A 23,273-nucleotide genomic window follows, 5' to 3' on the forward strand; every position below is an offset into this window, starting at 1 on the left:
TTCTTAACACCTAGAATAGGGTCTGCCTAATAGGGTCTCAAAAAAAATAACAGACTTGCACAAGACATTTAATGGTGTATTTGAATAGCATGTGTCACATTATCATCCCATTAAAAATGATGAGAACCACTGTTGTAGGGAGTTATTTCAAAAAGTGAATAATCAACTATTATTCGTTTGCCAAAAGAGGATCATAGTTGTGTAAGCCTCTCCCACCTTAGCCCTCAAGCATACTTATAGCTGCCACTTCGTGTTAATATTCTGCACCCAGGTTCCAAGACAACCCCCAGGAGGGCTAACCGGCTTGCTTCTTTCTTCTAAGCTTAGCAGAGCCCATTGCATAAAGACGTCCTTCACTGGATTTCTGAAACCTAGAGATCTCTTGCCGTATCTTTTGCCTCTTGTTCACTGTGCCCGTTGCTAAAGGCATGACCCCAAAAGAGTGGGCACCATTTAAATTTTTTTGCTAAATGAATAAAATATGTAGACAGTCCTAGACAGAGAAGATGCAGTATAAGTACTCCCTTAATAGTTTTACCTTTTAACCAAACTATATTGTTTTTCTTCATTAGCATTTACGAGGTTTCTTCTCAGACTCCACATCATTCAATATTTTGATGGATATGTTGTTTATCAAAGGTAAATATAAAAGTAAGTATCACAATTTATGTTTGCTGAAAAACAATGGACTATGTAAAAATGATCTTTATATTCCTGATGAGTGGCTGAATTATGGAGACCCCATTCTTTAAGTGTGAAAACATTATTGCATCACATCATGACTTAAACACCCCAGATTTTACTTATGCTGCAGTTATAATAGGTTTTAAAATACTAGTTCTTCCTGTATGACCTGATAATTTATTTTGAAATTTAGTTAATTGATAAATGACTTCAAAAGTTTTTATTGTGCTGAAGTGTACTTTTCAGTAGATGGAGCTAAACAGATTGAACTCTGGGAATCAATAGTAGAGGACTCTGAACTCACTTGAATGCATTTAACACTGCCGGCCCACTCCTGGCTTTTGACAGGTGCATTGGAAGTACTGATTGAGATGAAAAACCAAGATGTGAAGTTCAACAAAGATACTTACATCCTTGCTTTTGCAGTTTGCTACAAACTGGTAAGACTGTCTTCCCTAAACTTTTAGAGCATTTTGGGTAATGTTTGAGAGAGGATTTATTATTTTTTTTCTCTACAAATAAAGTTCAGTTCCCCTGAAGTCTGTTTTCCATCTGGTGCAGATATTTCCATTTTAAATATGTTCATTTTTAGAAAACCCAAGTTAGCCATGTCAGACAGTTTTATCATGGGAAAAGCAATTTTATCATCTTTCCATCTTTCCTGGCATTTGTGTAGATAATGAGAACAAGAAACAGCATGCTGGGTTCACACTCTGCTTCAGAGGCCTCTTTCTCTTGCTGGACCTCACCAGACCAGTCTTCTCTGTGGCCCTCTCCCATGGAAGTCTTAGCATCCTTCACTGGTGAACTCAAGGGCTACTTTGTCCTCATCTGTGAAGTTTTCTGTGATCACCTAAGTTGGAAGTGTTCTCTCTGTCCTCCAGTATCCCTTGATTGTGATCTATTTGTGTTCACAGACATGGCACTTCTAACACTGCCTGATCTACTAAGTGGATGCACATTCCATCCTCCCCACTAGAGGGTAAACTCCTTGAGGCACCTTTATTTGCCAGCACCTAACAGTGCCTGGTTCACAAGCGATCTTTAATAAACGTATGTGACATTAAAATGAGTTCTTTGAGAATAGAGAGCATGACTTATAAATCCCTGTCTTATTACTCTATCAGGATTGTTTCTTGCACATAGACTGTTCCTTTATTACTTATTGAATGCATAAATGGTAACTGAAATAGTGCAGTGACCAAGATTCCATGCATTACTGTACACATTCATGCCGTTTTAACACTGGAAACTTAACAAAACCTTTTTATACTGAAAATGAAGGAACACTAAGTAAGGTAGAACGTGGCTATTGAAAAATTTCCCTGAAAAGCATAGCGATACCAATTTTCCAAAACAAGAGGGGCAGTTGGGTTACAGGGGGAAGAAACCAACTTGGAAATGGAGAAATGTGGAGTCTAGTCTCAACTTTAACATGAACTGGCTTTGAAGCGGTCACTTACCTCATTTGTGAAATGAAGCATTTGGATTCAGGAGCCAGCAAGCTTTCTCTATAAAAGGCCAGATAGTTAATATTTTAGGCTTTGGGGGCCACTTACGGTCCTAGGCACATCTTCTTTGTTTTTACAAATCTTTAAAAATCTAAGAACCATTTTTAGCCATAGGCTGGCTTTGGCCCCAGGGTCGTAGTTTGCTGACTGCTGGATTACTAGATGATCCTTTCCAATCCTGCCACTTTATGATTCTGTGAACAGAAGCCAACATGACACACACTTGAGCATTGGTTCTTCAGCACTGTGATACACAGTTTCCTGGCCTTCTTAGAGATGTCTCCCTGAGCGTATACTGAAGTGGAGAGAATTTAACTCTACTACTTACAAAAGGCCAGAGGACTTTTCTCCCCTATATCAGGGGTCCCCAACCCCCAGGCTGTGGACTGGTGGCAGTCCGCAGCCTGTTAGGAACCGGGCCGCACAGCAGGAGGTGAGCGGTGGGCAAACAAGCAAAGCTTCACCTGCCGCTCCCCATTGCTCGCATTACCGCCTGACCCATCCCCACCCCCAACCCCAGCTCCGTGGAACAGCTGTATTCCACGAAACCTGTCCCTGGTGCCAAAAAGGGTGGGGACTGCTGCCCTATATTGTGTTCAAGAATAATTTGTTTCACTCAGTGGAGACTGGAGTTGAAAAACTGAACTGGTCAGCTGTTACAAATTGCAAGCCAATTCTGGGAACCATCCCCTCTCATTAAATTCAGATTTTCCTTTAGGATTTGAGTAACGGATCACGCCATGACAGACAGATACAGAACTAATGCTGCTCTCGTAAACCTAACCCACCTACAACATAGATAAAGGAAGAGAATTCTGTCTTACCGCTGCTGTCTGCTACTTTGTATATCACTCATCTTCCTGGTGTGTGTGGGTTTTTTTGTTGGTTTTTGTTTTAAGGTATCTGGTTTTATGGGATTCTTTAATGATTTCCATTCAGGTATGTTTTCATGTTTTCAAACATTTGACTTAACACGGATATTTTCAGATTGGAAACCCCCTAAGGAAAAGTTCTGTGGTGTTGCTAAGCTTTACTCTTATCATTTAATATGATAGTAGCACACTGACTCTTCACACGTGTATGTTATGGTACCTATGTCTTGAAACCAGCCTGCCTGGATGAAAAGAGACCTGTATGTTTGTGGGTAAAGCTGCCCCAGGTCAGAAAACCGAAAAAGAGCTAAAAATAAAGTTCATTTAAGAGTTGAACTGCTAATATATAGATAACTGAGTCTATTTGCAAATAGTCTCTATATGGAACTTAATCTTTTAAGCGGCTTGAGATAGGCTCCAGGAAATTCTTCCAAAAGGAAATCTGAAACACTGGGCACCATTAATCATCTTATTAACCTAAAGGTTTGTGACATTTATTTATTGAGCAATCCTGTCTTCCCCCAGAATAGCCCTGAATCTTTTACAATCTGTACCACGTTAAGGGAAGAAGCCCTCATCAAGGGAGAAATCCTCTGCAGGAGAGCATCCTGTTTTGCAGTGGCATTAGCTCTGAACCAGGTAAGGCTTTGGGGTGCACATAAGTGAATTAGGAGTAGGCAAGACTTTACTACTTTCATTTGTTCTTGCTTTTATTTTATCTTTTTTCCTCTGACTCTGTCATAAAGAAAAAGTCCCCATAAAGAGACCAATGCCTTTGGTGCCATGGCAACCTACATCTACACCTCTGCCTCCAAAGAATGTTTTCATTTACAGTGGAGGGCCTAACATGCACTGCTGTTTACATGGGGCTGGCCAGGATCCTATGGACAATCAATGAGGGAGGCTGTACTCAGAGAAATTTCTCAAATAATTAAAGTGGAAATTTCAAATGATTCGTTTACCAAGTAACGTGCTCAGGGAATGGTTTTAATTTAAGACTCTCCAAAGTGTGTTCTAGTAAATTCCTCAGGGGAACAGTACTCCTTGAGTTCTTGGTATTTTAAAATTATTTGCCTTTTTTTTTTTCTAAACTACAGTTTGGCCAGATATAAAATTGTGAGGTGATATTTGCTTTACTTGAGGTTTTCTTTGGCATTGTTTTTCTGTCTTCTAGTATGGAATGTTGCTATGGAGAAATCTGAGGCCTGCCTGAATTTTTTTTTTTTTTCCCACTTCTGAGTGACTTGATCTTGTTAGTTTTTCTCTTTTCTGTCCCTTATATCCATGGAAACATTTTTCCTTTGGGAGTTCTTCATCAGCCAGTTCTTTTCTTTTCTTTTTTTTTTTCCTTGCTGTAATCCTTTTTTTCTTTTTTCCTCATAATGTCTTTATATAGTTTACATGCTGGTTCTTTTTTGGTTATTCATCATTGAAAGATGCTTAGACCAGCCACTTGCAGAAGATTCATGTCAGAAGAGAATAGCGCCGTGTTGCCACGTTCTAGGCTAGCAGGAATTTTCTTTATATCTGAGTTTTGTCTACAAATATGCATTGGCTCTATTTCTTCCTGGCCAATGGGAGTAGGCACGTAGGTGATTTTCAATGAAAAGTCTCTTCTCTGACGCTGCTATAAGTGACATATTGTTTCCTGCAAGTATGGCTGATCTGTGCAAATTCTTGATTAGCCGCACCTCTGCCACCAAAAGGATCCAAAGACCTCATTACTAGTTCTAAACTCTATTATCATCGTTGTAAATAGGAATTTAGTACTTGAGGCTGTGCCCTCACCTTTGAGAACTACTTTGTGCACTCCTTCCGAGATATGCAGCAATGTCCTCCTCTTACTGCTTTGTCTGGAACTCGCGTATGCTCCATCTCCAGTGTTTCTGGCAATGCAGATTTCTTCTGTGGTTTGAGGTTTCTGCTATGTTCTAATTATGTCAAAGATGGGTGTGCATTTCTATTTCTCAACCTTGTTTTTTTTTGAAAGCTCATTCCAGTGAGAGAAGGGGAAATGCCAACTTTATGCCCCCATCTTAGAACGTGGAACTCAGGCAGGTTGTTAAAACATTCAGTAATATGCCACTGTAGGAAACACTTTATAGAATGTCCATTTTTGATTACCAAAAAACTTTTTTTCTTTGTGTACTTCAAAACCCTGGGGCACCATGAATAGGACTATCCTGACATCTTAAATGATCTTTATGATAGCAGAGTAATGTTTATATGCCTTGGGGGTATGACTTGTTTTTCTTCCTTCTAGAACCAGCTGGCAAAAGCTATATCCATTTTTTCTCAAATCATGAAGCCAGAAAGCATAATCTGCACTAATTTAAATGTAAGTGACTTCTTTATGGTTTAAAGTTAGGCTTGAAGTGTAATAAAACGAAGTCTAGATTTTTTTGTCTGTGTACAACAAATGACTTTTGATCTCCCAAGGTCATCCATTATGTTCATTTATTGATCACTGTGTGAAAGTTATAATGGAGCCCTATGAGAGGAGTCAATACGTTCTTCCAGGAGTGTATAAATAGGTGGGAAACGCAGATATGCTCAGATATAAGAGGTGGCTAAATGCTGCAGGTGTAACACATGACTACAGAAAGGCTGTCAATTTAGAGAGAAGGGAGATGGACTCTGCAGTCTCTCCACTGAGACTTAGGAAGAGCCTGCGTGCTGATTACATCCTATCCATGGTACCTGACTCACGGAGTCAGTACACCTACGGCATAAGGGGGCATCTAACCTGGTAAGCGCTCAATAAATGCGAGCCATTTTCATTCTTTCTTTGTTGCCACCTTTTCAGTGAGCAGTGAGTCGTCTGCGTCTCCTTGGGGCAATGAAAAGACTAAGAGACTCTCCTGTCATTAACGACATCACAGCCCCCACTCAGCTAGGCCCTGCTGAGGCCCTGCTTGTATGCTGAGTACGTGTGTTGTGGGGAGTTGAAAAGAAAGCCCCTAGCGTCCAGGAACTTACGGTCTCCTGAAACATCAAGGGGTCAAGCTGAACCGAAATGGGTAAACATCAGCATGACATGAACTGGGATAGCGGGTCATAGCCAGTGCGGTATTCCAGGCTGGGGAGCAAAGGGCTGGCCAGCAGGAGCTAACGGAGGAGAACTGGGGAGAAGAATATTGTTGAGCAGTGTTCTGAAGGAGGACAGGGCTGTGGGACTGGAGGCATGGAGGTGAAAAGGTGAATCTCCTCTGTTGGGAGATTCGTTTTGCTGAGGGTTCTAGTTTGCCAGTTAGTTTGCTGGTTCTCTTCCTAGTTTTGAGTCCTTAGGCAAAGTTACTTAACCTCTACCACCCATTTTCCTTCTATCTGAAGTAGCAGTAGTAATAGTACCATTCTTTCATCAGGAGAATTGAAAGAATAATGCATATAAAGTAGTTAGTTAACACAACACAGGTGGTGCCTGGCATGTAATCAGTGTTCAGTGATGCTTGCTAATACCAGTAGTATTTGTTTAAAATGAAATATGTTAAATAAAAGGATTATTTATTTCTAACAAATCCTAGAACCCATGAACAGGAATTGGGCATAACTGCAAGCTCCCGTGGTTTTCAGTTCTGCCCATAATTATCCTCAAATGTCACCCCCAGACCAGTGCCCAGATGACTTTCAAGAGAAGGACTAGATAAGCCTTTATGGTAAATTCTGGGCAACAAGTTCCACCAAGAAGTCTGAGATAAGAATACTTTATATTTGACCTCATATTTACTTTTCAAAATGCCTACACAGGAGGGAAAGATGAGCCTAGGGAACCAGAAAGATGGAGACAGTGATAGTAGAGAACCTGGAAGGAAAAAAGGGAAAGAGGTGGGTTTGGAAGGGAAGAGACTAAATATAAGAAAAATACGCAAAAAGAGATGTTGTAGTTGGCAAAGGGCAGGAGCCTGGAGTGGGGATGAGTGTCAAAGCTGTCAGTTAAGAACTTATCTGTAAAACCTGGTAATGGATCTGCTATAAACTGATGAATGCCACAAAAAAGGGAGGTAAGAGGTCCCAGAAATGAGTTTTTACAGCATTAATGGTGAGGCAGAGGAAGCAACAGAAAAAGACAGGGGAGGAATCACACCAGTGGATCGAAACCCAAGAGAGCTGATAGCCCTACGTGCCATGGCCTCCTGCAGGCAGCCCCTGGCCCAAGACTGGGCACCTGAACAGAAACTGCAGGTCAGCCTGAAAAGCTCTCAGCTGATAGAGGCCAAGGTGGCAAAGGTCCAGAGTCCAGAAGTCCAGGTCATGTGAGTCAGTAAGCCAAACAGGCTAGGAATCCTGGTCTTCCAGCAGATGCATGTTATTTTTTCTTCTTCTCAGCTTCCTACTGGATGTGGACGGCTCAGCATCTCCAAGTATTAATATATTTATCTGCTTCTGAGAGAGTGGCCTGCAGATGCACTCATTTCATGATTGGATAGCAGTAGAATTGCTAGGGTTCCAGGTGGTTCATAGCATCAGCGGGGAAAGAAACACAGGAGACTGTGTGAGAGAAGTTTTATGTGGGTCATTAGTCGCTTTTCCGAGAGTTGAAATGGGCATGGGGGGATCAATAAGGGTTGATAAGAAACGGAAGAGAGTGAGATCGGCAGGGTTTCGGTTTATTTTAGCTAAGGTGCCACGCTAGATACTTACATTTGTCGGTTTATTTTATACAACACTGTCAGAACAGTATTTCTCCATATTATACATGTGGAAAATGAAGATTCAAAGGGTAAGTAAACTACCCAGGTTCTCACAGCTAATTAAATAGCAGAGTCGAAGTTTTAACACAATCAACTCTGTTTGACTACATACAAAGCCTAGGGTTTCCCCACCACTCCAGACCTACAGAGATTAGTGTTGTGCGTCTTTTATCTAGGACTGGAGCTAACTGCTTCTCCGGAATGGTGAAAGGAACACAGGATGTCAAAAAACGAACCTGCTGTTAGCGCACATACTCCATGTCCTTGAATTTAGATTCCTCGGCTATTCAGTCGTGGCAGCAGGCACAGCTCCTCCTGGGAGAGCTGGGTTGGGGGGCGGGGAGACGGCCGATCAATGTGGTCGAATGAATGGGCATGTTTCTGGCAAGCGCTCTGTAAGGATCCTTGAGTTGATCTTGAATATGAACCATTCCCTCCATGAACTGGGTCGCAGAATTATCCATTGTCCAGAAACTTAAAGATTGTTTAAAAATTTTCACTCAGGCAATTCTTGCAAATTTCCAATCTAAATTTCTCCTATTTCAATACAAGCCTGTTTCTTCTTCCTTCCTTGGGAATGGTGGAAAAGAGCTGGTTGCCATTCTCAGGTTTAATAATCTTTCAGATTCTGGGTCTCTGTTATTAGAGCAGGTTTTTAAAAAATAATTTAATTCCGGGCCCTAGCTTCTCCAAGGCTGAGTCATCTGCTTAGAATCCTTAAGGGCAATTTGTTAATTATTCAGAAATGGAAACCTAACAAATAGGCTGAATAGAGTCTCTTCAGTCAGTATCAGCAGAAATAAATGAAGTTTTTTTCAGATCTACTTTAAAAATTAATGCCTTACACTAAAATCTTTTCTTGCTGCCAGTTGGAATATGAACTTACCTAATTTTTCCCCTCAACTTAATTTTCTTTTCACTGAAATTGCTCCTGCTGCTGATACGACCCAGAGGGCCTGGCTCCCCATTTCCCAGCTCATGCTCGCTCCACACCGAACTGGTTGAGCACATGATCTCATTGAATTCTAATCATTTCTCTAGAAATCTAGACCCATTCTGGAATTGAATTACCTTACAGGGGAATTGACAAGTGGTGAGTTTCACTGCTTTTTTATCATTTATTTGTTAACACAGGTAAATGTTTTAATGTTTGTTTCTCCTACTCACTAAGGCCACCCTAAAGTTCTAGCTCATGCTGGGCAGTCCTAGGCCACACCGGTAGGAAAGGAGACAGGACTTATTATTTCTCATAAATCCCTTTGTGGCAGCATCTCACCTATATGTTTAAGAATTGCATTTGGCTGGAAGCAATGCAGACTCTAAAAATACAAGAGTCTATACAAATTAGAGGATTTCTTTTTCTTCCAAGTAGAAAACCAGAGGTGGTCGGTCTAGGTCTGGTATGACATTCCGTGATGTCATCAGGGACCTGGCCTCTTGTATTTCCATACCACTATCCTAAGCACGTGATTTCTATCCATTACATCTATTCCAGCAAGAAGTAGGAGAATGCAGGAGGACAAAGAAGTTGGTCCCTTTTAAGAATGCTTTCCCAAACGTCTCCCCCAACAACTTGTTACTTACACGTTAATGGCGAGAGCTTAATCCCATGACCACATCTAGCTGCAGACAGACCTGAGAAATAGTTTCTGAGTTCCGTACATGACAGCATCAGTTAAAGTTAGGAGCTCTGTTATCAAAACAAAGAAGGGAAATGTGGATATTGGTTAGAAAATTAGCAGTCTCTACCACACTGTGCTATTCTACTTCAAATATAGCAAACTTGGAAAGAAAAGAAATGCAGAGATGTCTGCATGTTCAGGGCTTCTGTTCCCTTTTTTGGTAAAAGGTGTCCAGTGACACATTTCTTGAGGTCTCAGAAAATCAGAAGGGTGGGAAGTATGTGTTCTTTGACTAGTTTTTTTTTAAACAAAAAGTCCCCCTGCTCCTTGCTAATTCAATTTTCCTAGCCTTTTGTTTGAAATCTGTAAGATTGAAGCAATGCACTGTACCCTGATTTAGCTTTCTTAATTGTACCCTGAGACTTCAGTTTGAGACGAGCTCCTAGCTTTAAATTTTTTCTTTGCCTTTCATCAGTAACTGCCTCATCTATGTTGCCCTTCAGCAGTATGGTTCCAGGTATTGAACCTTACTCTTGAAATCCCCACTGAATCAGGGTTAGTTGCTGGAGGCAGGAGAGAAACTGGGAAAAATTAGGAAGAAAAGTTGAAATCTTTCAGAAGCACATCATTAATAGTTTCTAGCATGAGGTCCAGGTTTATCCCTGTAAATTGCTAGGCGACCTACACTCCCTTTCTCATTTCTCATTGTTGAGGGTCTACGCGGTGCCAGGCGCTGCAGATGTGGCATCAACAAGGTAGACTTCTCCTTGCCCTTGACAGGACAGACCACTGCCGACCAAACTGGGATTGGTTTTTACTAACAAAACTGTTAAGAACTATTAAGACTTGGAGATTTTACCCCACTTCCGAGCTAACGAGTTAACCTGCCACAGTTTTGTGGATGCTGGTGGAGAACACAAGACACCGAGAGAAGAAGGACAGTTTATTACTCACAGCAATAGCAGTAGCCAGCGGATTAGCATTTTTGCAGCAGTTTCTTGAGCCCAGTTCCCACAGAGCGACATGAAGAGGGCTATATGCTTCCTGCACACACAGGGGATTATATTTTAAGAGAGGAGCTGTGAACTTGGGGAACCCAAATCTCTTAAATTGGACAGTAAGCATACCTGCCCTCTGCTTTGGATGAGACACGGTCTGTCTTCCCAGGCTGCTGACGGCACAAACATCCTTGAAAATACAGTCGGGACTAAAGACAGTCAGTGCTTCTGCCTGACTGTGAGAGACCCACGGAATGTTCTCCCCCTACAAAGGGTTTTGCCTGTGCTCTAGAACTCAACTTAGATCAGGGCTTTTGGAGTTAGGTTACTTGGGGCCATTTCATTCTGTTCTTCAGGAGCAAAGATAACCCCTCATCCCGATCACCTGCTCAACGGACATACAATGTTATAAAATGGACTATTAAGAGAACTTAGTTGCTTTGGTGTAAGAAAGGAATATCTCTCCCAGAAAAACTATCCTTTCTAAAGATCAAGAGGCTTAAAAATGTTTACACCCTTCGATTTTGTAATTTCACTTCTGGGAATCAAGTCTAAGAAAGTAACAATTTTTTAAAATGTATGACATTTATTGATATAATAAAGTATGGTATTGCTTTATTTGATTTATATGATGGATTGCTATGCATTCATCATTAAAAATGAGGTTTTATTTTTTCCTAAAACTTCTTGATGCTATGAGAAAATGTTCACTTTATAATAATTGACCAAAAAGCAGAATCAAATTGGGGGGTGGGGGGGATTCATATATTTGGAAGATAATACATGAGATTGGAAACAATGGTTAACATTAGTTGGTGAATTCTGAGTTATTCTCATTTTCTTTAAACTTTGCTGTATTTTTCAAATTAGACTAGTGAACATTGGTAATTGGGGTGCGGGGGAAATGTGTTCTTTTTTTCCCTTATGTTAATTGTATCTGATGGAAGGTAGTTAGTGGTATCATTTTGAAAGCCAAGTACAAGCACCCAGTTTTGATAGCTATAGTATACATAGGAGTGCCTCATTAAGACTTTAACCGGCTTCCACTTTATACTTGAACAATCTGTATGCCTGCAATTTCCTAACCAAAAAAATTAAAAGATAAAGGTATCTTTTGACCCAGAGCCAGTCTTATGAGCTTGTCTGATTGTCATATCCTCTGAATCTAGAGGAAATAGGGAAGAATCTAATAGTAATGTTTGTTGAGGACCTCCTGCGTGCTGATATTTCATTTAATGTTCACAGTAATTCAAAATGTGAGATGTAAAGGTATTTTCCTCATTTCACAAATAAAGATACTGAAAGAGATTAAATACCTGGCCAGAGTCACTTGGCTGTAATTGCCAGTGCCAAGACTCTGACCCAAGTATGTCAGACTCCAAAATCCATGTTCTCTCCATTTCTGCCTTTTAGCAAGCTTTGAAGTGGTGGTGTTTTGATTGGCTATTGGAAAACAAGTTTTGGTTGGTGGCCATTCATTCAAAGCACCTTTGAACTTGAGCAAGCAAATGAATTCGGAAATGGCATGAAAGCAGGGTCGATGCCTATAAATGTAGGCTTATCTCACGGGGTACACGTCTCAGTGTTGATCACTAGCTCAATCTTGTTTTTCTTGTTTCTTCTTTTTCTTCAGCTTATGATCCACATCCAGTCGAACATGTTGAAAAGCCTAATAGACACACTAAAGGATGCTACAGAGGGGAATCTGTCAAGATTTGTGAAAAAACCTGTGTTCTCAGAAGAAGTGGTGAGTAGGCGGCTTCCACAGAAATCCTGTAAAGGTGCAAGAACACCCTTGAAACTGTCCACTTGATAGCTTAATCCTGTAGGCCACCTCTTAAAAGAGACTGTCCAATCCGGCAACCTCTCTGTGGTTCCTGTGGCTAGATTTCTATGTGTGGGTGCAGACTTTGTTCCTCTAACACAAGAGAATTTCCTCTGAAATTCTAGGAAAACTTGTTCCTTTTACATGGTTCTTTTCCCCACACTGTCTTCATGGGTGTCGGCCCTCTTCTTTTCCTTTTTCCTTTCTCCTTAAGCATCCAATTCCTTCTCCCCACTCCTCTCAGTTGATGACCTTGCTTCCTGTTTCACAGAGGAAACAGAAGCAATTAGAGGAGGACCGCTGCCGCACCAACAGCCTCCTTGCCCCCCCTCTCTCTGCTCAGCCTTCCCTCCTGAAGCCGTGGTGACTGTAGGCACCTCTCTAGAGCCTAAGAGCCCATCCCCACCCCCAGCCAGCCCAGGGCATCAGCCCAAAAGTTGCATCACCTTCTTTTGAACATCATCACTATTGCTCACCTTCCCTGTGGATCATCCCCATAGGCAAACAGTAGGCTATAGTATCTCTCATCTTAACAAAAAGAAAATCTCCCCTACCTAAACAAGTAAAAAGACAGACTGGCCTAGAGGGGTGGGATAGGGAGGGTGGGAGGGAGGCACAAGAGAGAGGAGATATGGGGATATATGTATATGTATAGCCGATTCACTTTGTTACAATGCAGAAACTAACACACCATTGTAAAGCGATTATACTGCAATAAAGATGTTAAAAAGAAAGACCTACTGGGTGTTTAGCTAGGAAGACTCAACCTCATAAAGTCAGTTCTGCCCAAGTTAATGTGATAATGTAACATTTCAATAAAAATACCATTAGGTTTTTTTCTGTAGTTAAGGTTTAGTAGAAAGAGCAAACTAGCAAGAATAGCTGGGAAGACTCTGTGAAAGAAGAGGTGCCAGACCTGCCAGATATGAAACCACATTAAAGCTTTTCTAATTAGAACTGTGGTTTTAGCTCCTGAATAGACCAACTAATGGAACCATAGAAATGCTTTGCAAAATTAAAAAATAAAGTTAAATAAAAATGAAGAGAAAGAAGCAATTTCTAAAACTTGAAAGTAAAATGAAACAAATGAACCTTGTGCCATACTGATGGCTTAAGCACACAAAGAGGAATTATTGTAAGTCATTCGAAATTTAGTAATTTGTACATCGCGAGTCATATATAACCTACAGGGAAAAAAGACTGTGAGGAAATCATAAATTATTGGCAGTGATCATATTGTTAGTAAAGATACTGGTATAGTCATTTTGACTAACCAAGGGGCCTGGTTGTCGGTCCTCCCCCAGCTTTTCTCCCTCTTCCCTGGCCTTTGGTAGCACGGTCCCAGCTGGGTTCCGGCTAGCACCTGAGATGGCAGGTTGGCAGCAGAGGGCAGGTGGCAGGCAGCTCCCCACCTCTGCCACACTGTGGCCTTCCCAGCCCAGTCCCATTCCTCACTCCTACCTGAAGGCTGTGTAAAGGGAGCTTGTCGGGAAACTAACTGGTTATGATTAAATTTAAAGCTTCTTTCCATTTGAGGTCTTAGCTCTGTGTAGGTTGTGACCGACCTGAACCTTTTGGGAGTGTGTTCAGAAAAGTAGGGGAACTAGAAATGTAAACTGGTTTGAAAGCACACGATCATGTGCATGTGTGCGCAGCACTGACACAACCTCTGCTTTCTCACTAGCACTGATGTTAATCCTTCCTTAGACCTGGCCCGTCAATATGTTGCCTGAATTATGCGACTAAAGCATCCAAACTTCACACTGAAAAATACTCATTGTTTTTATCTGATTCTCCGCCCCCCAAAGCCTATAAGGCTGATTTACTTAGAAAGCTCACCCTCTAGTTCAGTGTATCCCCTGGTTGCTGTGAGGCTACCCAGGGAACTGCTTGTTGAGAAGTGAACTGATCCCTAAAACCCCAGCAGCTTTTGAGCTAGTTCTGAATATCTTTGTGAGATTGCAATGTGGAGTCTTATGTTGTAAAACTCTGCATTTTACAGATGCTCTATTTAGTGTTTATGCCACCAGTTACTGGACATGTTTAATGTGTGGTGAGAAGGTGCTGTTGTGCCCTTAGAGGAATGGTGAAAAGAACTGCGGACTTTTCTGCAACACCGTGATGGAAACCACTCCAATGTGAACTGTTTCCTTATTGACTTCTTTTTTAAAACTTAATTAACAAACAATGTCGTACCAACTGTTTTCTGCTTCAATTGTAGGATGGTCCTAGTGATACCATTTAATATTTATTTTTGTAGTGATTTAAGAGAACTGAGGTAGTTAAAAAAAGAAAGAAAGAAAAAAGAAAAAAAAGAACTGAGGTAGTATCTGCAGTGAGAGCAAGGCTACCTCCAGCTTGGCTCACCTGCTTTGCTTCTTTTGAAAGCCATATGCTGCTGCATCTCACCCTGAACATGAGGACTAAACAAGCTATTCTTTTTAAGAATGTTAGAAGTGTTTAAACTTTACCTGAAGGTTCAGTGGGGAGCCCTTGTTTGAAAAGAAGGTGTGCAGGTTTGTGTTATATTACACAACCTGTGTATATGTGATAGACTCACATTCACATTCTAATTTTGAGCTCACTCATTTTTGTAGAATTAAATACCATTCATACACTTGTGATGCTAATATTTATACCTCTGGTCTAGACCTCGCCCCCATGCCTCATAATTGTGTAGCCAATAACCTCTGGACATGTCTGCCTAGATGTTTCACAGACATCTCAATCTTGTCCAAAACAGAACTCTTGATTTTCCCTCTCCAAATCTCATCCTGCCATCTTCCCCATCTCAGTTAATGACACCCCCCCATCTCCAGGTTACTAAAGCCCAAATTGCAAAGATGTCTTTGATGCCTCCCTTTTCCTCTCCCCTTCAACAATAAATCCTTTCAGTTTAATCTCCAAAATATACTTCATATATATCTACTTCTCCATCTTTTCTATACCTTTCCCAGTCTAAACCATCACCTGCTCTCATCTGGCCTATGATGGGGGCCCCTAGATTAGTCTCCACATTCTTGTACCCTCCAGTTCTCCACACAGCTTTTTAAATCGAAATCAGATCATGTCCCAGTTTGGACCTTCTGATGGCTTTTAGAATAAATTCCAGAAAACTTACCATGAGCTAGAAAGCCCTACATCATTTGACCCTGCCTCCTGCTCTGATCGTTAAATTGGACACACTTGATTCCATGCTGTTTGACCTCCTTTCCCTGGTATGTTTCATCGTATAGTATGGGCCACTTGAACCCCCCCTTTTATAAAATACCAGGGGTGATTTTTAAGTACTAATCCTGAATGTTGTTTATAGCTTATGGAATCCCTTATAGTTAGTTATACCTCTCTGTGCCCCCGCACCCTGGTTTTTACCACTTTAGGTGCACACTCTTTTTTTTTTTTTTTCTGCATTTATATCTCTGCTTCTTGGAGGATAAAAAGAACAAGGAAGAAATCTTGCAGAGATATAACAATCTACTCTTCTTGCTTTTTTTTCAGCTGGTCAAAGTGAGGGAAAAAGTGAAGGATGTGCCTGCTCTTCTGGCCACGTTTGATGAGCTGTATGGGAAACTGCACATAAATGGCCAGGTCACCACTTACACTTTGGATGCTCTGCTCTGCCACACCCCCAGTGACAGGAAATCCCACACGGTGCTATTAAACAAGAGGACAGTCAGCCGTCGGACCTTCCAGCCGCTCAGCCAGTCCCTGTGGGCTGAGTAACCCTGAGTTCAAACCATCCGTGGGTCTGAGTTGGAGGGGGCCTGCTTCTAGTGAATTACTGGCTTCCTAAGAAATCGGGCATCGTACTCCAGTGTACAGTCTACTAACACTTGGTCTCCTTAAATTTCCAAAATCATTGAGCACTGGCGTGCTGCCTTGAGACGTTCATATGTTGTGCCACCAGGAAGATCTAGATACAGGCAAGCAGAAAGCTCGGGCTCCCGCGGGAAGGAGGCTTCCCCTTGTGAAGGGCTGAGGATGCTTGAAGGAACACGGTCACGGTCTCCAGGGGAACCCAGTAAGCACTAACAGGAGGGAATTTCACTATAAGTGGCCACCTCCAGCTAATTTTCAGGGGAATCGTGGTCTGAAACCCTACTCTACCATGCTGGGAAATAGCCCAGGATTTTCTCACTGCTTCTGTCATCATTTACCTGTGACCCTAGACAAGATACTTGAGCCCTCAGTTTTTCATCTGTAAAATAATAGTGCCTGTGTGAATCTCCATATTGATTTGAAATTTTCATTCAACGTTCAGTAGGGTCAAGTTTTCTCAAAAATCAGAGAAATTAAAAGGTTCGTGAGAAAACTTGTTGTTTTCTCAGCAGAACAAACAAAACCAGAATTTAACTCTCAGAACTGATAATAAGCCGAAATTTAAGTGGTTACCACCTTGGTCACGGGCAATCCACGTGCTTTTCAAAGTAAATGCCAATAAAAACCACATAACGCTCTCTGTGTTCCTTAGTTTTCTATATAGGTCATAAATATTTGGTCCTATAGTTCGTCTCGTTTGTTAATGATTTTCTCTTTTCTCTCTTTGGATGTTTTATCTTTTATAAATAAATATGTCATGACAGCAGGTCAGAGCTTCCTCGTAAGGATCTGCCTCTTGATGGTTTGAAGGCCAGCACCTGGGGGGGTTCGTTTTGCCTTTTCTTTCTGAGGGCCCACATGATGGTGAAGCCTCCCAGCTGTCTGCCTGCAGTGCTGCAGACTCCTTATTCAGTGCTGTTTCAAAACCCGGAGATAACTCTAACTTTACTGTTATTCATAGAACCAGAAGTTCTAGAGTAGGAGGAATCTTCTAAGTCTTCTCCTCAGGTCAGGGGAAATGTCCTGTCCAAATTGGTGGAGCTGAGATTAAAATCCAGATTCCTAGTCTCATTCCCTTCCCACTGCACCACACGATGTCTCCTCAGAGAAGAAACAGGAGGTTCTCTTCAGAGATAGAGCACTAAGAGCTCCTTGACTTACTGTGTGGCCATGGGCTCCCCTCAATCTCATCTGTTAAACAGGGATAATAGTAATACCACCTCGTGGACTTAACTGTGGACAGAATGAGGTAATAAATGCAAAGCAAGCTGAACACTACCTGGCACAAAGAAAATGCTATATAAACATTAACTCTTGTTATTACTGTCAGTAGCATTCAGAGTGTTCGCACCTAGTTGAAGAATTACATAAACAAATGAGTTCTTCCTCCTGTTCAGAAATATCAAAAGAATTTCTTTAGCCTATGTTCTGTGAAGCATAAGCTTCATTTAAAGAAAATTCTCTGCCTCATAGAATCTTAATTACATCTTATGTGTGTCTGGTGTTTTGCAAAAGAAAAAAAAGAAGGATTTAAATTTCTCTACCTTCAAAGTCTTAGGGAATAATAGGGGATGCTTCCTGTCCCTCAACTTATCTTTTATCTTCTCCAGCATTCACAGACAGCATTCAAACGGCTATTATGCCCTGGGTGAATGTGGCCTTGGTTGTTAGCTAACAACTATTCATTAGCAAAAAAAAAAAAGATCGTGAGCAATAAATAGCAGCCATGACCTTCCCAAGCCCTGCTGCTCCGAGCAGCTGCTGGCTGTGCTTCTCTGTGGACTGCAAAACCGGGCTCTTTGACCTGTTCCCAGAAGTCTTACTGAGGGGCAACTTAGTCATGAGGTAATGAATGTGCATAACGTCCACCTCAAAATAACAGACGATTCTAAAGGCAAAGACAAAACCATCAAAGTATGCTCAGTATATAGTGACCATTTCATTCTTTAAAACTTGGCAGTTTCTTTGAAAAATGGTGTTTCTCTGCGATCCATAATTTGCCTAAAGCATCTATGTACTCTACGGTAATTTGCCTAAAGCGTGTACTTACTCTGTTAATGAGAATATTTGACGGCCGGAACATCTTACTCCCCAACTCTATGTGCCTTTGTAGATTGTTTTCATTTAGTGTAAATGTTGCTACAGAAGCCAAAAATTATGGTGAGTACAGCACAGTATGAAAAACAGACAAAAAGATATCTCCTTAATTGGGTGATATAAGGGTAGTGGTCTGGTTATCTATTGCTGTGTCAAAAATACTCCAGAAATTAGTGGCTTAAAACAAGACCAATCATTTCATTAGACTGGGCTCAGCCAGGAAGTCACCTCAACGACTTCTTCCCTTAATGCTTCTGGCACTGGATTCTAGGACCTCAGCTGAGGCTGGGGCCTGCACATCCACACGTGGCTCCCTGACAGCACAGTACCTGGTACTAGGGAGTGAGTGTCCCCAGACAGGCAGAAGCTTTGTCACCTTTCATGACCTATTCTCAGAAGTTGCATAGCATCACTTCCACTCAAGTCACAGGCCCATCCAGATTCAAGGGAGGGAGCATACATTCCACCTCTCAGTGGTGGTGACGTCAAAGAATTTATGGACATGTTTTAAGCCACCACAGATCATTTTTTCCAGCAAGCTCTTTAAACTTGCCCCTTCCCGTTCATTGTTACTTCCCTAATTAAAGTCACCATCATCCATCAATCATCTGTCTTTCAGCTCTTCTCTCTACTGAAGCCAGAGTGAGGTTTCCAAAACAAATTTGTCCTCTGCCCTGTTTAAAACCTCCTCACATCCCTCTGGGTAGAGCTCAGACTCTAACATGGCTTCGAAGGCCTTTCCGAATCTGGCCCTTGGTTTGCCCATCCAGCCCCACCCTACTGCACACCTCTTCTTCCCTCCTACACATCTTTTGGGTCGTAACTTAGACATCTTTTCATCTGGGAAGACTTCTGGATCCACTGGATCCCAGCCAGGTTAGGGGAGCTACCAACCTTCCCCTGTAATTCACTCATCAACACACTTATCATACTCCCGTCGTTGCCTGTTTTCACTTTTTTACTAGATTCAGGTGCCACATCTATCTTGTTCTCCACTGTGTGCCCTGTACCTAGCGCGGAAGGGAACGTATCAGAGGATGAGTACTCATTTAACTACGACCTCATTTACATTATGTAATGACAATGGCTGCCATCATGATCCCCCTGGGAATAGCGTTTCTTCTCCAATGCCATCCACTCAGTCCCAGACACTTCTCATTTAGACCCCACTCCACGCTTTTGCTCAGCCCACTATGTATCCTTGTCTCCTCCCACCCAAAATGCCCTCACTCTTTCTCTACCCACCCTTTTCTACCCAACTCGTGTCACCTCTTCCATAGGCCATTCTCAAGCTGTAGAACCCATATGGATTCTCCATTCATTCATTTACCAACTCCATATTGAGCATCTACAAAGGACGAGGCGCTATGAAAGGCCCTTAAGTTGCCACAGGGTAAAGACTGACCATATTCCTTTCCCAAAGCAGAATATTTTTATCCTGCATGCATGAACTTAAGGACCTTTTGGCCTAGTCATTTGCTCTTAGCTTCTGTAGATAGTACTCATTACAGATTGATCAAAATCCTACCAAAAATAGACTCGGTAGTGAAATAGACCAACCCTGGGCCATTTTTGCTAACAGTTTTGTTGATGATGACCCAAGAAATTAATACAAATTTGAACTAATTCATAATGAATATCACTGGGAAATTATAATGGGGTGGTAAAGATTTATCTGCTACAATTCAGGTAGGCAAAACTGTAGATTCCTCTATTTCTTTGCAAGTGAACAAAAATTTCTTATTCATTTTCTGGTTATATTGAGAACCCAAGAGAGGAATTCATGGGAGACTTGATCTTGCTTGAAGGATATTTTTAAGCTTTGTTTTAGATAAATGTTTGATCTTTCTGGATATCTTCCTCTTACCCATTTTCATAGCCACGAGGACAGCTGGGGATAAAGCTGTGGTTGTCAAACTTTAGCAAGCACGAGAGTCAGCTGGAGAGCTTGTTCAAACCCAGAAGGCTGGGCCCCAGCTCCAGAGTTTCTGAATCCGTAGATATGGGGTAGGGCCCAAGAATGCATTTCTAGTACATTCTCAGCTGCTGCTGTTGCTAGTCTGGAGACTGTGCTTTTCACCACTGTGTGAGAGGAAGCCTGTGCTTCTTCATGTGCATGGGAAGCTCAGGCTTCAGAGGCAATCTCTGGGTCCTCTCTGGTCTCTGCTGTGAGGAGGGAAGAGCAGGGAAGCGTGGCCTTGTCCCTGGACTCCTGAGCCAGTATCTGCTTGCACCCACTTCTGAGCTCTGTGCCGCTGCCATTTGCCTCTACTCATAAGGACCCTCCCTCTGATGTCAACCAACCCCAACCCCTCCACTGGACTCAATGAATCAGGAGTCCCAGGGCATTATGATTTAAGATCAGTGAAAAGTGTATCTATTTAGTGTTTTCAGATTCACATATCCATATAAACAGATGGCAAAATAGTACAGGGCTTGACAAAACTAACCCAAGATTCAGGTTACGTTATAACACTTCTATCTACAAATTTGACTTGGGGAAATTAAACTCAGTAGATAAAGTAGCCATTTAAAAAATCACAATGGAAGAAGCTATGATTAGTAAAATTTGATATGCATTATGCATAAAAAATGTGTGGTGAACCAAATCACTGTGAATGGATCTCAGTGGAAATAGTTCAGAAAAGTAAAAATCAAAAGATTTTTACAAAGGAAATGGTTTGACTCTATTGCATAGAAAATGGATCACAGAATTAAGTTGGCTTAAATGGCATTACCTCAAAAATATCTTCTGAACAAAAACTGAATGATATTGGTGTAATTCTGATTGAAATATTTTTTATTCATTAACAGGGAGTTAAGAACAAGGGGATTAAAAATGCCCTCTGTTCTCATGGAGCTTGCATTCTACAGGAGGAACAGACATTAAACGGATGACAGTGCAAATGACCCCATGATCACAACTGGGATAAATGATTAGCCTGGGGGCATAGAGAGTAAGTGGTGTGTGTGCACACATTCACACACACACACACACACACACACACACACACATAAGAGGAGGACCTTTTCTGGTCTTGCATAGCACCAGTTGTCTATGGCATTCATTTTGACACAGAAAGTATGGTGCCGTGTATTGTTACAGAACCTTATAGTATATCAAGTGTCTCCTGAAGGACGAAGTATTCTACATTTGTCTTATATGACCCCAAAGTGCCTATGTAGCATAATACTGTACATACAATGGGGCCTTAATGTTTTTTGAAAGAATGAACTAATTAATGGCAGGTTTTAGTTAATATGGACCATCTGCCACAATATGCTTTAAGTATTTCGCGACGTTCTCACAAACCGGTCACTCTTTCTGTCCCAGTTTTATAGATGACAGACCCCAGACCCAGAGAAGGGCGCGTGGGCCGACCAGTGCATTAACAGACTGGCCGAGCCCCTCTACCTTCCAGCTCTGACGCATGGATTCCCACCCCTCCCCCGCCTTGTTGCCCAGCCCTCAGCTAATCTGAGACAGAAGTGACCACGCATCCATCCAGCTGCCCGCCTTGCTCAGGTGACCCTTCTTCTGAGGGCTGGGGCCTCCAAGGGCCTCAGAGGCACTGTTAGCACCGTGATCAAAGGTGGGGTTGGGGAAAGAAGGCTCAGAGGGAAAAAAGCCCACGCTTGGCTGCTAATCACTGCCCTGCCGCTGAAACCTCCAAAGCTGGGTGAACTGGGACGGGAGAAGGCCTCATTTAATCAGGCTCTGAGAGGAAAATGCACCAGTAGCCCGAGTGGGCCTAGAAGGCATCAGGGTTTCCTGTGTGTCAGCTGCAGGCCTGCCTGGGCAATGCCTGCCCAGATTAATGATGCTTACACCCACCATCTTCGCTGATTCCTTTTTCCTACCCCAAATCAGGCAAGCTGCTCACCCACAACAGCCCAGCGTCACCACATCACTTAATCCCCCAAACCTCCCTCACTCCCAGGCAGCAAGATCATCCTGTCAAATTACAAGTGACATCACAAAGAAGGAAGGCACAACCCCCCACCAAGTGACTGCTCTACAACTGGATTTGGTTTGAGTTCACGAATGCAAGTCCCATGCCTGGCCACCAAGCAGCAGAACCTCATGGTGTGTCCTACTCACCCCAGGGGGACATATTATGTAGCCCTTAGGGTTCAAGGGGATTAAAGTGACCTTCACTTTCATGGCTGAAAATTACTGGATTAATATCAGGTAGTTTAAGGAGTATGTTCTGGTTGTAGCAGGTGGCAGGATGGCCACATGCACATCCAAAGATAATTCAACACGAGTGCCACTCGCTGAGAAGCCAGGAGAGAACCAGGCAACTCAACATGAGGCTTTTGGGCCATAGGGTTTGTCCCCCCCATATAAAACAATAGAGAGCAGAGAAAATGTCATTTCCAATTTAGATTAGCATAATCGCTTCTTTGACAGTTTGCTGCTCCGGTGACAGGAAATTCAACAACAACATATGCTTTGTATGCTAAACTTCATAAAATACAAGAAATAGAAGAAAAACTCTAACACATAAGACTTACCGTTTGTCAGATCCTGTTTAAAGCACTTTGTATACAGTATCTTATTTAATCGTCAGGAAAACTCCACGTGGGACTATTACCCCACTTCTCAGATGAGAAAACGGAAGCTCAGAGGGGTTAAGGTACCTGCCCATGGATATGAGTAGGGAGTGGTTGAGCTCACGTAGTCTGGAACCAGACCTCACGTTTTCAACTCCGTCTCTGTACTCCAGCTCTCACGGCGGCTGTACGTACACGTGCGCGCGCGTGTGTTCGCACATGCGCATATGTGCCCTTTTCAGGCGAAGCGGTTTGCGGTGTTGATTCAGCAGAACCTCAAAGGGGCCTCTGAGCAAAAAAGGTTAAAATATACATGCTTACACACATATACATAGATATACATGTTATATATGCGTATATTACACACACACACACACACACACACGTACATAAATGTGTGTGTGTATGTCTGAGTCTTTTTCAGTTGATCCCCGGCCAGCTTCAAGCTTTGCTCTGTCGCCAGGACGCAGCTGAAGAACTTAGAGTAGCCAGCAGAGGGCGCCCAGAGTCACTATTTTTAAAGGTGCAAGTTTTTAGAAGCATCTTCCATTTCTGGAATTCAGAGAGAACAGAGGTCCACACTGCCGGCTAGACAGG

At 42.2% G+C, this 23,273-nt stretch overlaps 1 protein-coding gene and 1 long non-coding RNA gene across 4 annotated transcripts in view; one reads left to right on the plus strand and one right to left on the minus strand.

Annotated features, from left to right (window-relative positions):
* The window catches only part of PTCD2 (pentatricopeptide repeat domain 2), a 28,522-nt gene extending 11,734 nt beyond the window's left edge, over positions 1-16,788 (plus strand). The window contains exons 5-10 of one of the 3 annotated variants that reach the window (XM_033852926.2): positions 573-651; positions 1,033-1,124; positions 3,593-3,706; positions 5,331-5,405; positions 12,012-12,125; positions 15,702-16,788. In XM_033852926.2, the coding sequence (XP_033708817.1) occupies positions 573-651; positions 1,033-1,124; positions 3,593-3,706; positions 5,331-5,405; positions 12,012-12,125; positions 15,702-15,926 (699 nt within the window). In that variant the 3' untranslated portion in view covers positions 15,927-16,788. The remainder of the gene's footprint in view (positions 1-572; positions 652-1,032; positions 1,125-3,592; positions 3,707-5,330; positions 5,406-12,011; positions 12,126-15,701) is intronic. The other 2 variants (XM_019929876.3, XM_033852927.2) reach the window with 2 other exon arrangements.
* LOC141278285 (uncharacterized) lies at positions 2,070-22,955 on the minus strand. Its single transcript, XR_012330723.1, has 4 exons — positions 22,638-22,955; positions 10,335-12,463; positions 9,343-9,448; positions 2,070-2,389 (listed from the first exon to the last, which is right to left on the minus strand). It is a non-coding gene; the product is annotated as an uncharacterized lncRNA (long non-coding RNA).
* Between the last annotated feature and the right edge of the window lie 318 nt (positions 22,956-23,273).

The sequence above is a fragment of the Tursiops truncatus genome, chromosome 3, assembly GCF_011762595.2.
Source record: "Tursiops truncatus isolate mTurTru1 chromosome 3, mTurTru1.mat.Y, whole genome shotgun sequence".
In the NCBI taxonomy this organism is placed as follows: domain Eukaryota; kingdom Metazoa; phylum Chordata; class Mammalia; order Artiodactyla; family Delphinidae; genus Tursiops; species Tursiops truncatus.